Here is a 17,166-nt window from a genome sequence, read left to right on the forward strand (position 1 = left end):
TTGTTGTATTGATTTGTCGAATGATCTGGAAATCTTCAAAACTTACAGTGTGAAGGACATATTTGATTATCATCCCACCGACAATGCTAATGTTAAAGAAGTGAAATCCAAGTTAAAAGTTCTCCAAGTAGACTTCGGAAATTGACGAAGTCATCACCACATAGTGACAATACCACCATAACACATATTTATCTCCTTTGTCATTTAGTTCGTATACATATAGGTTTACTTTAATTTCTACATTTTACTAATTCCTCAATTTTTATTTTATTCCCCCAGTCATGTCTGATCCACTTGCTCTGCAGTGGCAGAGTCGGCTAAACCCTTTTTGTTTCGTGCAATTATCCTAGAATGAACATTAGCAGAAATAACTGGTCTCTAGTTTTGTTCTATGTTACTGCTTATTCTGCACCATATGAGCTACAAAGAAGTTAGTGTAAAATCTAGTTAATTGACAAGAAGCGGCCATGACCGGTCTAGTTCAAAAGACAGTAAAATAACAATTATTGTATGCTTATTTTTCAGTGAAGCATACAGCTCCACCACTGAAAAGATTTTTTTTTTTAAATTGTACTTGAGGGCAGCCTGGCATGTCCCAAATATCTTTAGAAGGTGTCATGCAAAAAAAATTAACAGAGAAAAGAAAGCTGAAAAATCATTATAAGTCTTGTTCCAGCTAAAATCATGAATGCCTTACGAAAAAAAATCAAGGATGAACTATCTAAAACTTACTTCAAAACCTTTGTAATGTCTATAGGGTTAATAAAAAGAAGCAAATCATTGTGGAAGCGAAAACCTGAATGACAATAAATATGATGTTCTCCATTATGCTCGTACCTTGTCAAAATAGAAAAGTAGTTTGAGAGTTACCAAAAAGTTTAGGAATCACGGATTGATGCTAATTTAGCTAGAAGTCTCTAGTTTAGCTTCTTAAAACATTTTAAGGAGAGATTGTGTTTAGTCTCTATCACCAAGGCTGCACTTGGTACTAATTGTGGTTACCAATACTGAAAGAGTGCCATCCAAATTCATTGCATATTATTAGAAGATTTTGACATCCTTGCAGGCATCCCTAAATCACAGTCCATAGAGCAATGTAAACACTTTCCAGTATAAATTTACTAAGATTAGTTGTTCAGAAACTTGTTCAATCTTTATTCAGAGAAATGGGAAGTTGAAAATGCATGCAGAGAAGCATACACAAACAATTAAAGAGCCATTTCACTGCTCGCGTGTGATTGATATGCAAATAGTCACCTCAAGGATTTGAAATGAACTCACCTGAACGCAAGCACTTCCACAAATTCAGCATCAATCTAATACAAAGATAAAAACAAAGTTAAATCAATTCCAAAATCTTAATAAGATCAACATAAAATTCATAGAAGCATACGTACTCCTGTCTCCTCCTTGACTTCCCTTACGGCACCTGCAAATATATCTTCACCCTGCAGAGACAATTAACCTGGCTGATGATAGAAGAATTTAATTTTGTGATTTTAATAAGCTATGAATGCTCAAGTTATTATATCTTACATGCTCAATAACGCCTGTAGGGAGTTTCCAAAAACCAGAGCCGCTAAGTTTCCCACTCTTTTCCTGGACTGCCAAAACCTAATTCAAAAATGAAACTAAAATATTTCAGGTTTAAAATGAAAGAATAAAACATTCAGTTAACTAAAAGGAGCAGAACCAAATTGAGGTTAACAGTAAGCACTTGATTATACCTCTCTTTTCTGATTTATCAGAAATGCACCAACGCCCACCCTATGAGTGGCATTAACAGGCAATGTATTTTTACTAGCAGGGATCCAGTACACAAGCATCAAATAACTCGGTTCTGCATGGTGGTACCAAAATCCTTCCTATATCAAGATTAAATTCTACAGTAATCCAAAATAATTGACCCAGAATAAGTTCCATTAGATTTAACCACACAACAAAAGAGAATATAAAGCTATCAGAAATTGAAAAATAAAAAAAATGGCAGCAACAGGCTTGTGATATGATTAAAACTAAATAAACAAAGTTCACTTTTGTAAGCTGATTAACGCAATCTTTTCTAATGAGTGCTCATAAGATGAGTCTGTAAGAAAATATGTTATCATTTTAATGAAAACATTTAGCATCAATGGATGCCATTTTTAATTGCAGAGTTAAATAGCAGTTACAATATGCATGCATTTGCAGATGGGAAGATAATGTACGATAGCTATCCTAAAACGAACCTAATTAGCCTACATCTCCATACAAAGAACTGAAGATGAGGCATGCTGCAATTCTGAGAAGTGAAATGCCTTACTATACTAGGTTCTATACTGGCAAGGTTCTGCTTGGCAGTTCCGTCACTAAACTACTATCTGATACATTTTGAAATAAAGTTGGTTGGATTTCCTTGCAATCATGACAATGGAATCCTTAATTATCAAAGTTAATAATTAAAAAGTTGCAAAGTAATTTTATTTTTAAGGAACGTCATCAAGGGTGATCTTAATAGGAGAGAAAAAAGCATAGAATGTCTGGCAAGGCAATCACATCATTGACGTCCTCGCATCTCTCCTCGACTCTCTCAAAACCTTCACATAGAATTTCATCTGGCGGTGACTGTTTACACTTTACACACTATATTTGAGGTTCAGAAGTATTCACATGCTTTCAAACCAATGTTATAAAAAACACTTGGGCACATACTTCAAGTGCACTTAACCACGTCGCTGTGAGAAATCTCAGAAAAAATGTTATGGATGCAGATTAGCATGCTTGCATACCAAACTGCTTTATTTGTACATTTTTCTGGGAAGAAACTTGAGTCATAAATGGTGGGTTCACACAAAAAATTAATAGTCACATAAAACCTGCAACAGAACACTAGCCGTTCCAAATTCCTGATCCCCAAATATAGTCTCGTGCTCTATTCTGATGAGCTATTTAGCTCCTCAGTTCACGACCTTTTTCGCAACTCCAAAAGAACTCTTGCATTCACAGGTACCTACCATGCTCTCTCAGCATATTCCCATCTCAGACCCTTTTCTCTCTATATGATATCTTGCCGCCACCATCACTTGGACAGAGGTAAGGTCTCTGCTGCTATTCATCACAAATATCAGGTTTCATCCTTTGAATGCTGCTATTTGTAACTCTGAGTGCTTATGTTTTGCTCAATGAGTGTTTCCATTCACAACAATCTCATCGAGACCTTATCTATGTGCCGCCTACCCAACTATTATAGTTTTCTTCTTCAATGTGTCGTCACTTGATTATGAAATGAGGTGAAGACAATCAAAGTCATACATTTTGTGGCCATTTATGCTGAGGTGAACCATCTATGATGTTTTTGGGGCCTTTAGAACTTATTTAGTCATCATGTAATCTTGTTGTTAGGTGAATCACTGAATCCTCATGGTCTTTGGCAAGAAATAGAGAAAATTGTTTGAGCTTTCATTTCATCATTTTTGTCAAATTTATATGAGATTAGGAAAACTTATAGTAGGAATATACACAATTTAGGAGCTGAAAAATAGCTACATTATTAATTGCAATTAACACAGCCCTCGAATTCGTAAGATGCCAGCCACGCAGGCTACTAGACTAGTGTTACCAGAAGGAAACAGAATTCCTGCGCGTGCGCTATAAGATGCAGAAGTGTCATGCACTGTAGGCAGAGCGGAAGGCAGGATTTCCATAGTTTTGACATGTACTTTATAGTTTGTGTATGAAGAGATTTATCATTAGGAAACCAAGCACAAGCACAAATCCTAATTTTGCACGCACAATCAATTTGCACAAGCCAACGATTAAACTCTAAAGATTGCCTGTTGTTCAATAGAAAATAAATGTAAACTCTAAGTGAACTAAGTATGATTTCATTAAAATTCTCTCTCTCTCTCTCTCTCTCTCTCTCTCTCTCTCTCTGTATCTGTGTCACTCCCCTTAGCCATGAGGCATAACAGAGATAGACAATCTAGTCATATCGCATTAATATTCAATATTGTAAATTAGTGCTCCAACATAGATTTATTTAATCATTCAGCATACTTTTGACACAAATCTTTCTTCCTTGATATGCACAAAATCAATTTTTGTTGTACTCAATCATAAACTTCTTCAAAATCAATAAAAATCGTAAGATCATTTTTTTATAACTTGTCATTAATTATCTCTATGCTAGTAAATCATTCTAGTATGAAACCAATTTGATTTTCCAATACTAACAAATCTTTTTAAGTTTATATTTCATTGCTTTCTCTCATAGATTCATAGTATGACACATAAATTTGAATCCTCTATAATTATTAGCTTATCTTATACATTCCCTTTATTGAATAAATAAATGTAGTTATGAGCAATGAAAACATTGTGAGAGAAGTATAATCAGCCATAACGAAAATTTAAATTTCATGCGCACGTGAATCGAGGCGATGTTGGCGTGCACAAACAATGACGACATGACGATTTAAAAAATATATATATATCAATTTTATATTTGAAATTATTCACAAATAATAATTAAAAAAATCCTAAATACCCTCACTTAAACCTTCATCCCATTCATTCCCTCACATAACACTACAACGACACCCCCCCCCCCCCCCCCCCCCCCCCCTCCTCCCTCACGCCAAACTCATGCATGAAACACATAGCCCACTCTCTCCCTCTTCCTCTCGGCTCCTTCACTCTCCCTCACGTGACCAACCAACCACCGGGCTTTCCCGCCGCCCATCGCCACCTAAGGTAACCTCTCTTCCTCCTCCTTCCCTTCTCCTTCTCCTTCTTTCTTTCTTCTTTCTTCTTCTTCCCTCTCCATTCTTCCTCTTACTCTTCTCCTTCTCCACAGTCTTCTTCCTCCTCCTTCTTAAACCTAAACTTATCACTAACCCTAAAAATTCGATTTCTCCCTCTCTTTCCCTCAAATCACTATCCACCTTCACAAAAGATCCTCCTCTACACCTCCTCCACCAAAAAGCCCCATCATCTCACACTTTCTCTCTCTATACCTAGAGAGAGACAATTTTCTCTCTAGAAAGAAAAAAAATCCATGATTATGCTTTTCAAACACCTCTCTCTCCATCTCAAACATCTCCTAACAATTAAAGATAAAAAATTGATATGTATTGGCTTTGGATAAATACTTATATTTCAAAAGTATGATGTTGAAGACTCTTTTTGCTCTCACATTATAACTTTTACAAAGTACAGGAATACAAGATATATTAGAGACGAAAGATCATCCACCAACCAAGAAAACGTTATACATAAGGCCCTAAGCAACAATCCATAGTAATGGAAGAAGAGTTCGAACTTCTACAGAATTATTGAGCTAGAAACTTGATACCAAAAAAACGAAAGGTCAGTTGGTAATTACCGTCAATAATCAAGTATATCAAACAAGAGAACCAACATGTATGCTTTTCCTATTACAAAACTTCCTACAACAACAACATCAAGCCTTTATCTCACTCCATGGGGTCAGCTACATGATGTATCATATTAAGTGTCAAATTCTTATTTAGATATAATGAAGAAAGATCATTTCTAATATTTTCTAACCAAGTCTTTTTAGACCTTCCTCAACCTTTCTTAATATAAGCCAAATCTAATATAGCTACTCTCCTAACCGGGTCATCAGAAGGCCGCCGTTTTATGTGACCAAACCATCTAAGGCAACTCACTCTAATCTTATCTTCCACTGGAGCTATTCCAACCTTTTCACATATATGCTCGTTTTGTATCCTATCTTTAAGAGTAAAGCCACTCATTCACCTGAGCATCCTCATTTCTGCAACACTTAACCTAATGTAAAAAAATTGTTGAAAAACTGAATAAGTTAAAAAACAGGCATTTTTGGAACAAGGATCTTTTGGCATCCCTGAAAGTCAAACATGGTTGGTTTATCTTAAATGTTTTCAAAGGAATTTTGAACATACAAAGTTTTTTCCACAAACAAAACAATAAAATCAAATTAGATTCTTGTTAAAATCCCAACCATCCCTTTGGCCCTTGATCCCACGGCCAAGGATGGAGATCCGTGGGAGGCTCACTTGGATTACGCCAATCTCCTTCCATTTTCGGGTGGCTGATTTAGGAAGGATTATATTAGCGCAATTATGAATAATTTTGTATTTATTTGTTTCTTTATTAAGATATCATGCATAGATCTATAAATAGGGATAAATTTGTGTAATAATATAGAATCCTTTTTCCCTCTCCAATTCTATGAATTCTAACATGGTATCAGAGCCAATGGTCTTCATTGTCTTTGAAGAACAATCGTAGATCTTCGGAGGAGAAAAGAAGAAGAAGAAGAAGAAGAAGAGATCGGAGGATGCCTACATTGCGACATACGGGAAGTGCGGAAGTCGCGACGGGAGCTTGCTGGGAAGGGTCGATGGGATCGTGTAGACCAAACCCATCGTCGTTCGTCACCAGCCCAGTCGGCAGGCCAGTGGCTTCGGCTTCCACGTACGATCCTACCTCCATCCGCTTCAGTTACCTGTGTAACCCCAAAGATTGCCACAGACATTCGAGACGAAGTCGCCTGAGAGAATCGCAAGCAGGACTGATCTGTTTGGAAGAATCGACAACAGGAGTCGAGCTCTGCGGACAACCAGGATGAAGCCCTTGCGGACGAAGCTTGCGGACAAAGGTTGTGAACGAAGCCCAAGACGAACGACGGAGCTTGCGGAAGCGAAGCCGCACCTACGAAGCCGCTCGGACACTCGGAAGAAGTTGTTCGCAGACGCTCGGTTTGATCGGAAGCTCCTTTCGATTTTCCTGTTCCGCTCAGATCCACCGAGACGCCCCTCTCGATTATCTTGGACGGTCTGATAACAGCAAGAAGTCTTAAATCAGATTTGAGATCTGATTAAGACCTAATATCAGCCTTTATGGCTGATATAATCAAATCAACCTTTATTGATGATATAATCAGCCTTCATTGCTGATATAATTAAAAGTAGTCTTGTGATATCACAATGTTTGAAGAAAATTCATCACAGATTTTTGATACAAAAAAAGGGAAAAAAAACATCAGCCTTTATTGCTGTAACTAAAGATCGGAGGGATCTTATTTTTTGGAAGCCTTCATTGCTATCGAGAATCAAACAGATAGTCTTCATTACTATCAAAATTACCAAAATTTTGAGGAATATAGGTTCCCACTGCCGGCCTTCATTGTCAGAATTATGAGGAATATTAGTCCTTCTACCGGCCTTTATTGCTGGAATTATGAGGAATGTAAGTTCCCACCTCCGGCCCTCATTGCCATAATTTAGCTATATATTGTCGTGCCTTCATTGCCGACTTTCCCTTCAAAACTGAGAAGGAGACATAACCTAAAGGATAATTAATCAACCTTCTATGCTGTCCCACCACCGACCTTTATTGTCGTTTCCGGTATCTTGATGGTTATTGTTCAACGCAGCCTTCATTGCTGCCCTTATAGGCTTGATTGATATAGCCTTCATCGCTATCATTTATCGTTGAAGCTAATACTCCCACTGTTTTTACCAAATGGAAGACTATGGTACACTAAGGGACTTGATAATTCTACTGGACTAATTACCAAGCTGGGAATGATTGATCTGTTTTCCCCATCTTGAGGGGGAGTGTTAAAATCACAACCATCCCTTTGGCCCTTGATCCCACGGCCAAGGATGGCGATCCGTGAGAGGCTCACTTGGATTACGCCAATCTCCTTCCATTTTCGGGTGGCTAATTTAGGAAGGATTATATTAGCGCAATTATGAATAATTTTGTATTTATTTGTTTCTTTATTAAGATATCATGCATAGATCTATAAATAGGGATAAATTTGTGTAATAATATAGAATCCTTTTTCCCTATCCAATTCTATGAATTCTAACAATTCTAATACAAATTGAAAGCCAAGTCCAGCCAGTGACAGTTTATATTTTAAAAAGTGAAAGATCGTTCAAAGACGTTCACTAAAGTAAACCTTCATAACTATAAATACAAGTTTTCCTATCTCAGATGAGATTAACGAGTCATTTTTGAAGATTAGCTACCTGAACAGCAGGTTGGACAAGATTTGCATGTTCAATGGGCAATTTCAACCAAACTCCTCTCTTCCCCTGGAGAAAAAAAAAATCTTGAAATATACTACCAATAGGCATCATCATAAAAGACTTCTGGATTAATAAATCCTGCAGTTTGGCATAAGTATAAAGTAACGGTATACAATCCTAGATAAGTAGAGTTTACCTTTAAACAAGGTTGAATACAAAATTCTGAATCAACAGTAATGGAGGAGCCTCATTCTTACTTCTTAATATATATAGTTGACCGAACAATTTTTTTTAGCTAAGAAAAAGATTAAAATGATCCCTAGACTATCAAAGAGGGGTCAGCTTAGACGCAGATTATTTAATATATCCAATTTAGTCCATCAACTCCATAAATCTAATCTAGTCTATTGACACCTCAAATTTTATCTAAAATAATCCAACAGAGATGCTGCTTTGGATCACACTTGAGAAGTCAATGAATTGAACTGAACACATTAGATAACGAGATAAAAATTATCACCTACAAATAATCTAAAGAGTAAAGACCATTTTGACATTTTTTTTTTCTTTTTCAGCTTCATGAGGTTGAAGTGGGGATGAAGAGATAAAATTTTCATGCAAGAGTAAGTAATGAAAAAGGTAATGTCTAATCTGAAAAGTTAAGAAAGCACAAAAGGATGTCAATAAACTTAATTTTAACCCCAAAAACAGCTATAAATAAGAACAAATAATGAGGAGGGTTCCATGACAATGAGATATAGTTCTGGATCCATGATGGTGGTAATTGATTTTCAACCATTAAAGTTTTTAAACAAGAAGGATAAACTTGCTTTTTCTCGTCTAATAGCAGGCTGCAATATTCCAGCAAAATAGCTGATACAGTAAAAATTAAGTAGAAATAAAATGTTGTCTTCTATAAATCAAAATGTACAGAACTTTAGCTATATTTTGAAGTGTTGGTTGTAAAATATCACCGGAGGATATTTAATATAATATTTGAAAGGACAGCATGAAATTACTTCACTTGCTTGTAAGTCATGATTGAATCACTCACCTGTTGCCTCCATTGTGATAATGGGAGGAGGCTCATTCTTATTTCTTAACGTATAATAGACAGAATAACATTTTCAGTTAAGAAAAATGTTAAAATGATCCCTAGACTATCAACGAGGGGTTATTCAATCCTAAATTATTTAATATATCCAACCCTTGACTCCTCAAATCTAATTTAATCTATTAACATCTCAAATCTAATCTAAAATAATCCAACAAAGATGCTGCTTTGGATCACATTTGAGAAGTCAATGGATTGACTTGAACACATTAGATAACTGGGACAAAAATGATCACCTAGAGCCACTTCGACATTTTTTTTTTTTTTTTGCTTTTCCAGCTTGATGAGGTTGGAAGGTAGGGATGAAGAGATGAAATTTTCATGCAAGAGTAAGTAATGAAAAAGGTAAGGTCTAATCTAGAAAGTTAAGAAAGCATAAAAGGATGACAAAAAACATGATTTTAACCCCAAAAACAGCTATCAATAAGAACAAATAACAAGGAGGGTTCCATGAAAATGAATAATTTTTTTAAGATATGGTTATGGATCCATGATGTTGGTAATTGCCTTTCAACCATTAAAGCTTTTAAACCAGAATGATAAACTTGTTTTTTGTTTGCTCATGATTTTTGTTTCCTAGTCTAATAACAGGCTGCAACATTCCAGCAAAATAGCTTATAAAGTAATAATTAAGTAGAAATTAATTGTTGTCTTCTATAAATCAAAATGACAACAGAGCTTTAGCTATATTTAGAAGTGCTGATTGTAAAATATCACTGGACGATATTTAAAATAATATTAAAAGGACAGCGTGAAATTACTTCACTTGCTTGCAAGTCATGATTGAATCACTCACCTGTTGCCTCCATTTTGATATTGATGCCCTTAACAAAGAAAGAAAAGAATCAGAGCTCATCGGAGCACCATTCATTTCAACAACTACTCCTCCATGATCATCACTTCTTCCGGGTAGAATCTCAGCATCAGACAACAAAGCTGACAAAGGGGATGATGCATTTGCTGAGGCTGAGGCAAACTTTTCATTCGACTGGCTTGAGATTCTTCTCATGAAATCTGGTAAAAGTTGCAAAAGAAAAAGACAACTAAACATATCATTTTGGATATACTATTTAGAAAATAATTGTACAAAGGTTAATAAAATATGAACCAATTTGCACGGATTAAGTGCAAGTTCGACAATTGCTGTAAAAAAAACATTTAGCTTAATCCATACAGCTTATTATTTTTTACTTAAATTATGTTTTGCTTTCTGATGAAAACGTCAAATTAACCAAAAGTTTACCAACAACAAAAAACTACAAATGAAGGGCAATATCAGACTAATAGGACAGTTAAATGACACAAACAAATGGAGCTAAATGTGTAACAGCTAAAACTTAGGATTTTAGCTGGATTTGCTCCAACAAGATAGGGCCAATTGCAACATATGACAAACTTGATAGATCTGCAACTAATTTACACTATTTATAAACTTGAATGCAAAAGTACAATTACTAGTCATCGGTAAGACAGAACTATCATCTTCACTCTATGTACATGACCTATACATATTTCACACCAAAAATTAGTCATCAAATTGAATCAATTATCAAGGACCCAATATTCTGTTAGATCAGGTCCCTCCCGGACCGGTCCTGCCGGCCCTTCCCTGGACTGGCTCTTGGGGGATTTGGAGGGAATTAACTAAGAAATATTTCTTAATTGAAGAAGACAGATTTAGGGACTGATTTGAGTGGGATTAATTAGGAAATATTTCCTAATTGAATGGGAAAATTTAGGGCTAATTTGGAGGAGATTAATTAGGAAATGTTTCCTAATTGAAGAGAGCAGATTTGGGGGCTGATTTGGAGGGGATTGGGAAATATTTCATAATTGAAGAGAACAGATTTGGAGGGAAATAATTAATAAAATATGACATATTTGGGAGGAAATTGGAAGAGCGTTATTTGGGTATTTGTCATTTATTGTAAGATTTAAGTAGGGGGTTTTTCCTAGGGTTATGGTTATGTGTGATTTGCTGAAATTAGATTGTTCTTGGGTGTTTGGGCTCTAGCCGGCGGCTAGAGATTCTGGAGAGCCGGATCTTCCTATCCAATTGAAGATCCACTTGTATCATGTATTTTCTTTAATAAAACTTTCAATAAAAAAGTGTTCTTGTGTGTTCTATTCCTGATTTTTTTGTTGTTGGTTTTCTGAAATTGCTGAAACCAAATTTCAGCCAAGGCTTTTCCTACATTTCTACAAGCATTTCCTATCAAATTGGTATAATAGCACTTTCCAGGGCTGAGTTTCCTCTCCGATCTTGTTGTTTTTGCTGTTTGGAGGCCAAATGCATATCAAAGTTGTTTTTTGCTAGTGGAGCCTAAATTCGGGTACCCATGGCAGGACGGTAGAAGTATTGAAAGGTGAGATCGGGCAATTGAAATATGAAATTTTTAATATCCAAACTCAACTTTCATATTTTAAAAGTCAAATTTCAGCCGTCCACGAGAAGATTGATGGAAATTTTTCCATCTTGGAGGACATGTTGAAGAAGTTACTCAAGGGCCAACCAAAAATGGTGTCGTCGGAGGCAAGGGAAGCCACCAGCAACCAAGAAAATGTGAAAAATCTTAATCCGATAAGGCAAAGGGAAGATTAGGAGGTGAAGATTCTAGAGAGAGAAGATATAATGCCTTCCCTAGAGCCTATTCTTAAGGAGGACTGAGTAGAGGTATGGGGATAGGCGTGAGGAGGTCAGGCGTGAAAGAAGGGTGCTGAATTTGAAATGAGAGGAACATAATTTGAAAATGGATGGGCCAATTATGATCGAAGGGGTGTTGAATTTGAAAGGAAATGAGCTGATTATGATCGAAGGGGTGCTGAATTTGAAAGGAGATTGATGATTATGATCCAATGGGTGCTGAATTCGAAAGGTGAATATGAAAATTTGAGGAAAGGTTTTGGTACGAGCGTAGAAGGGGTGATTGGGACACTGGGGGGAACCACCTTTTTGGGGAATGAGAAATTATCGAGGAAATAGGGGGAACTGAGGAGATCCAAGGGTGAGAAAGTTGAATATGCCTATTTTTTAGAGAGGTGATACACATGGGTGGATATATATGATGAAAAGGTACTTTACCGTCAATAGATTGACAAAGGAGGAGAGATTGACGGCGATCGGGATGTGCTTAGAGAGGAAACTGTTGGCATGGTACTAATGGAGGGATACAAGGAGACCCATACGGACCTGGAGGGAGTTTAAGGATTGTTTGTTGGAAAGTTTTTGAACCAGCAGGTGAGGGAATTTCTATGAGCAGTTCTTCGCTCTAACGCATGAGGAAATAGTTGTGGAGTACCGTGAGCAATCTGAGCACCTAGCCAACCGACTGGATCAGCTTCCGGAGATTGTACTGGAGGGGAACTTTATGAAATGGCTCAAACAAGAGATTCATGCAGCAGTTAAAGTGATGAGGGCTTGTGATTTGGGAGAAGCTATGGAGCTAGCTCAGTTAGTGGAGAGAGAGAGGCTGGAGATAGCAGCTCAGGAGGTTCGTACAAGATGACCACAACCTTTTTGGCATCCAAGGAGCTGATATTGGGTGCTCTTAGAAAGACTACAAAGAAGAAGACTATAGGAGGAGGTCCTGGGAAAACTTCAAGAAGCTCACAGAAATAGAACTACAAGAGAAGAGGGAAAATGGACTATGTTTCAGATGTGAGGAGAGGTATACAGCAGAGCACAACTGTAATGACCGAACTTCCAAATTCTCACTGCTTGTGATGACGATGAAATTAAGGAGGGAGCTATTTTTTTACCTTGCATACAAGGTGGGTCTTTGGAGGTGGGTATTGTTAAATCGGGTCCCTCCTAGACTAGTCCTGCCAGTCCTTTCCTGGACCGGCTCTTGAGGACTGATTTGGAGGGGATTAATTAAGAAATATTACTTAATTGAAGGAAGATTTGGAGATTGATTTGAAATGGATTAATTAGGAAATATTTTCTAATTGAAATATTGAATAGGGCATACTTGGGGGGCTGATTTGGATGAGATTAATTATGAAATGCTTCCTAATTGAAGAGGGCTGATTTGAGGGCTGATTTGGTGGGGATGAATTGGGAAATATTTTCTAATTGACAAGGGCAGATTTGGAGGCTAATTTGAGGGCTGATTTGGGAGCGAAATAATTAAGAAAATATGACAAATTTGGGAGGAAATTGTGGGAGGGTTGTTTGGGTATTTGCCATTTATTATATGCTTTACGTAGGGGGGTTTTCCTAGAGTTAGGGTTGTGTGGTTTGTTGAAATTTGATTATTCTTAGGGTGTTTGGGTTCTAGCCGGCGGGTAGAGATTTGGGAGAGTCAGATCTTCCTCTCCAATTGAAGATCAACTTGTATCTTGTATTTTTTTTCATAAAACTTTCAATAAAAAAAGTGTTCTTGTGTGTTTTATTCTTGATTTTCTTGTAATTGGTTTCTGAAATTGCTGAAATCATATTCAAAAAAATTTTAGCAAAAAAATTGTTTCTAAAACACATCTTTCAGCAAAAAAAATATATTTCGCAACATTCTCATAGAGAAAAATGAAGGTGTTCTCCATGTATTCATAATCCATTAGGAAACCAAATTACCAATTGTACTAAGCCATGCCAACTCTCACTTGTCTATGTATATATGAGAAATTCTCACTGTTCACTCTGACAAACAAAAAACTCAGATCGTCCATTTGAGCACATATCATATTGATATTCAATAATGTAAATTTGTTATAAGATAATAACATTGTGTGTCAATTATCAGATTTCCACCATTCAAATCTAAGCGTACATAGAAATAGATGGCAGTGAACAATTAAATAGCAGAGTGAAGCAATTTCTTCCGTACAAAAATCTAAAAAGGGAAAAAACCCACAAGTAAATCTCAAACAACAAGGAAAAATCTCAAGCCAAGTATGTAAGAGTGGCTGCAAATATTGACTCAACAAAAAAAAAACAATTTGAACCATTTACTTTTAAAAAGCCCATTACTTTTAGCTTGAAAGCTGCAACATCCTCATTGGGCGAGTGTAGTGAACCAGTGCCTGAACTGAGCTAACAGCTAAACTAGCCCTGACAGAATCACTTCATGCAAATTTCTAAAACCCTCGCCCTCCTCTATCTCGTAAATCACCAAACCCCATTAAGCCCAATCTTCGCACATGATCTTGCATCCTTTGCCGCCTCAACACGTCCTTTTAAAGAGATTGCTAGGGCTTCTTCTATGAAATCCCTTAAGTAAAAAAAAAAAGCTAAACTCTTAAACATTAAGGCGTCGTTTGGTGTAATTGTCGGAATTTCATTAAGAAACTCCGTAGTTAAGCGTGCTTATCTTGGAGAAATCCTTGTATGGCTGACCTCCTGGGAAGTTACACCAACAATACAAAATCGTGAGGCTCTTAGGCAAAATCGGACAATATCTCAATAGTTAAGAGTTTGAACTGTTACAAATGGTATCAGAACAATACATCAGTCGAAAGATAGGAACTAAGTGTCATACAAGATAAAGTGTTATGTTATGGAAGCCACCTCCTAAACCCTGTATGAGACAAAGTGCTATATGGCAAGGGTCACTTCTAGAATCGTATCTAACTGGTGGATGATTCTGGGATAAATATACTGACGATGACATCAATTATTTAAGTGGAGGAGATTGTGAAATATTTTAAGTAAAAAAGAAGCTAAACTTTTAAACATCAATGTGTCTTTTGGTGTAATGATTGAATATTCATTAAGAAACTCAAAAGTTAAGCGTGCTCATCCCATAGTAATATTGGAATGAGTGACCTCCTGGGAAGTTACACCAATAAGACAAAATCGTGAGACACTTAGGACAAAGCGAACAATATCTTGATAATTAAGAGTTTGGGCTATTACATCTTCATTCTTTCCTCTATAACCATCAAATTCCCTTCAACCAAACCCTTGCTTTCTTCCACCTTCAACTGAGAACCACCAATTATACCTTCTCCTTCTCAGTCCCTTCCTTCAGCAACACTGAGTCTCATCTTCCTCCTCTCCTTCTCTGTCTTTCTCTGCTCCCCTTCTTTTCTCTTTACTTTAAAGATTAAATAATCTATTGTTTTAATCATTTTATGTAATTTCAATTATTTATTACAACAATTGTGATATCAAGACCTTTTTAGTGATGCCTCTTCATTGTTCGAGCACTTATTCATTGATCAATATTTTGTTTAGTATTAAAACAACTATAGATCTATCAAAATTATTTTATTTTATTTTATTTTTTTTTTTTTTTTGTAATTAGGTTGTGTTATGGTTAGAAACCTAAAAAGACTTGGTTAGAAAATATTAGAAATGATCTTTCTCTATTAGATTTAAATGAGAATTTGACTTTTAATATGACACAATGGAGAAAAAATATTCATGTAGCCGACCCCACATAGTGGGATAAAGACTTGATGTTGTTGTTGTTGTTGTAGGTTGTGTTATGGTTAGATTAGATGGATTAAATTAATTGTTTTATTATGGTCAACTATTTAGGTTAGATTTAATTAATTTCAATTTTATTTAAATGTTTGGAATTATTCGTATTTGGCAATAGAATTGCAGTAATCCTGATTTAAACCAAACGAGTAGATTAAATGATATGGTTAAACTAATGATTAATGGGATCTACTTCATTGTATTATTAATTAACCTCGGTTGATTGAGAGAACCTATGTTGTCTATGTTGTATTTATTTTAACGAATCGTTAGTTTTCCATGCCTATCGTTGTGCATAATTGACTGGGAGTTAATATTATGGAAGACCTTCGAGTTGAGTTTATTTGGTATTGTTGTTTGGATATCAACTAAAGTTGGAGTTTCATATCATTTCCTCTAAGGTTAGGGGTAAAAGTAACTTTCTTTGTAAAGAGCAAGGGCGGAACCATTTAGGTTCCAGGGGGGGCAGTTGCCCCCCCTCAAATTTTTTTTTAAATTTTTTTATATGATTTTTTTAGGTAATTTACCCTTTTTATTCATTTTTTAGTCTTTATTACAAGGGTTTTCATGCAATTGCCCCCCCTAAAAATTTTAAAATACTATGGTCTTTAGATAATTGCCCCCAACAGGTCGAACCCCGCCAGAAGACACTGCCCCCTTGAATCCCCGACATATATGTCTCATAAGTTTGCCCCCCCTGAAAATTAGGGCTGGTTCCGCCCCTGGTAAAGAGCAATATCATTGATATTTGTAATAGATTCATACTTAGTAATATAATTTTTTTAATATCAAAATGATTCATGTAGTGGCAAGACGTATTTTTATACATGCTGCCTATGTTGAATATCATAAATTTTATTTTTGCAAATCATATTTTATTATAAAAATAGCATTGGTCGTTGATTATACAATACCTATTAAATACTTGTTTATGGTGTATAGAATATGTATGCCAATTTGCAATGGTGTGTAGATCTGTAAAGCCCATTTTGACATTGGATAGTCAGGCTGATGGCTACACAGAAATTATTGCATTTCCATGATTATCTTACTAGTTTTAAGATGTATAGAAAAATATGCTTTAAATATATATACAGATATAAGAAATCATGACAAACGACTGATAAGCCTACTATAGATGTATATGAGTACACCTGATGACTGATGTAGCGACATATTAGCATAGAAGTGCATTGGTTGTTGTTTTCATAAAAATAATCATGAATATAATCACATTGTAAATCTTTCAATGATGCCATTAGACACTATTTTAAAATTAATGACATGATGGTTATAATGCTATTATGTTATACATCGTGCCACTTTTATAGTCTTCCAGTAGCATATCATTCATGCTTATTGAGTTTGAAATGTCAAATTTATTCATTATAAAACAATTCTTATAAAAAGTTCGATCATTTTGCTAAGTAGACTATAGGAGTAGACTTCTCAGTAGCAGTTATCGCATTTTGTATTTTGATTTAGGTTGTTTTGCTTATGAAATTGTTTCTCTAGTTTACTTTCATTAGTTGTTATTTCCAAGTTGAACTCTTCTTATGGATTCTACAGGGGTGTCAATTCGGGTCAACCCGTCGGGTTCGGGT

At 35.9% G+C, this 17,166-nt stretch overlaps 1 protein-coding gene across 1 annotated transcript in view; it reads right to left on the reverse strand.

Moving 5' to 3' along the window:
* Positions 1 to 17,166, reverse strand: part of LOC110114478 (nudix hydrolase 10) — a 39,055-nt gene that overhangs the window by 20,229 nt on the left and 1,660 nt on the right. Inside the window, exons 2-7 of the mRNA XM_020847366.2 lie at positions 9,935 to 10,152; positions 8,025 to 8,090; positions 1,728 to 1,865; positions 1,537 to 1,614; positions 1,398 to 1,448; positions 1,282 to 1,316 (exon numbers count right to left, since the gene is read on the reverse strand). Coding sequence (XP_020703025.2) covers positions 1,282 to 1,316; positions 1,398 to 1,448; positions 1,537 to 1,614; positions 1,728 to 1,865; positions 8,025 to 8,090; positions 9,935 to 10,152 — 586 coding nt within the window. The remainder of the gene's footprint in view (positions 1 to 1,281; positions 1,317 to 1,397; positions 1,449 to 1,536; positions 1,615 to 1,727; positions 1,866 to 8,024; positions 8,091 to 9,934; positions 10,153 to 17,166) is intronic.

Source organism: Dendrobium catenatum, unplaced genomic scaffold, assembly GCF_001605985.2.
Source record: "Dendrobium catenatum unplaced genomic scaffold, ASM160598v2 fragScaff_scaffold_1608, whole genome shotgun sequence".
Classification (NCBI taxonomy): domain Eukaryota; kingdom Viridiplantae; phylum Streptophyta; class Magnoliopsida; order Asparagales; family Orchidaceae; genus Dendrobium; species Dendrobium catenatum.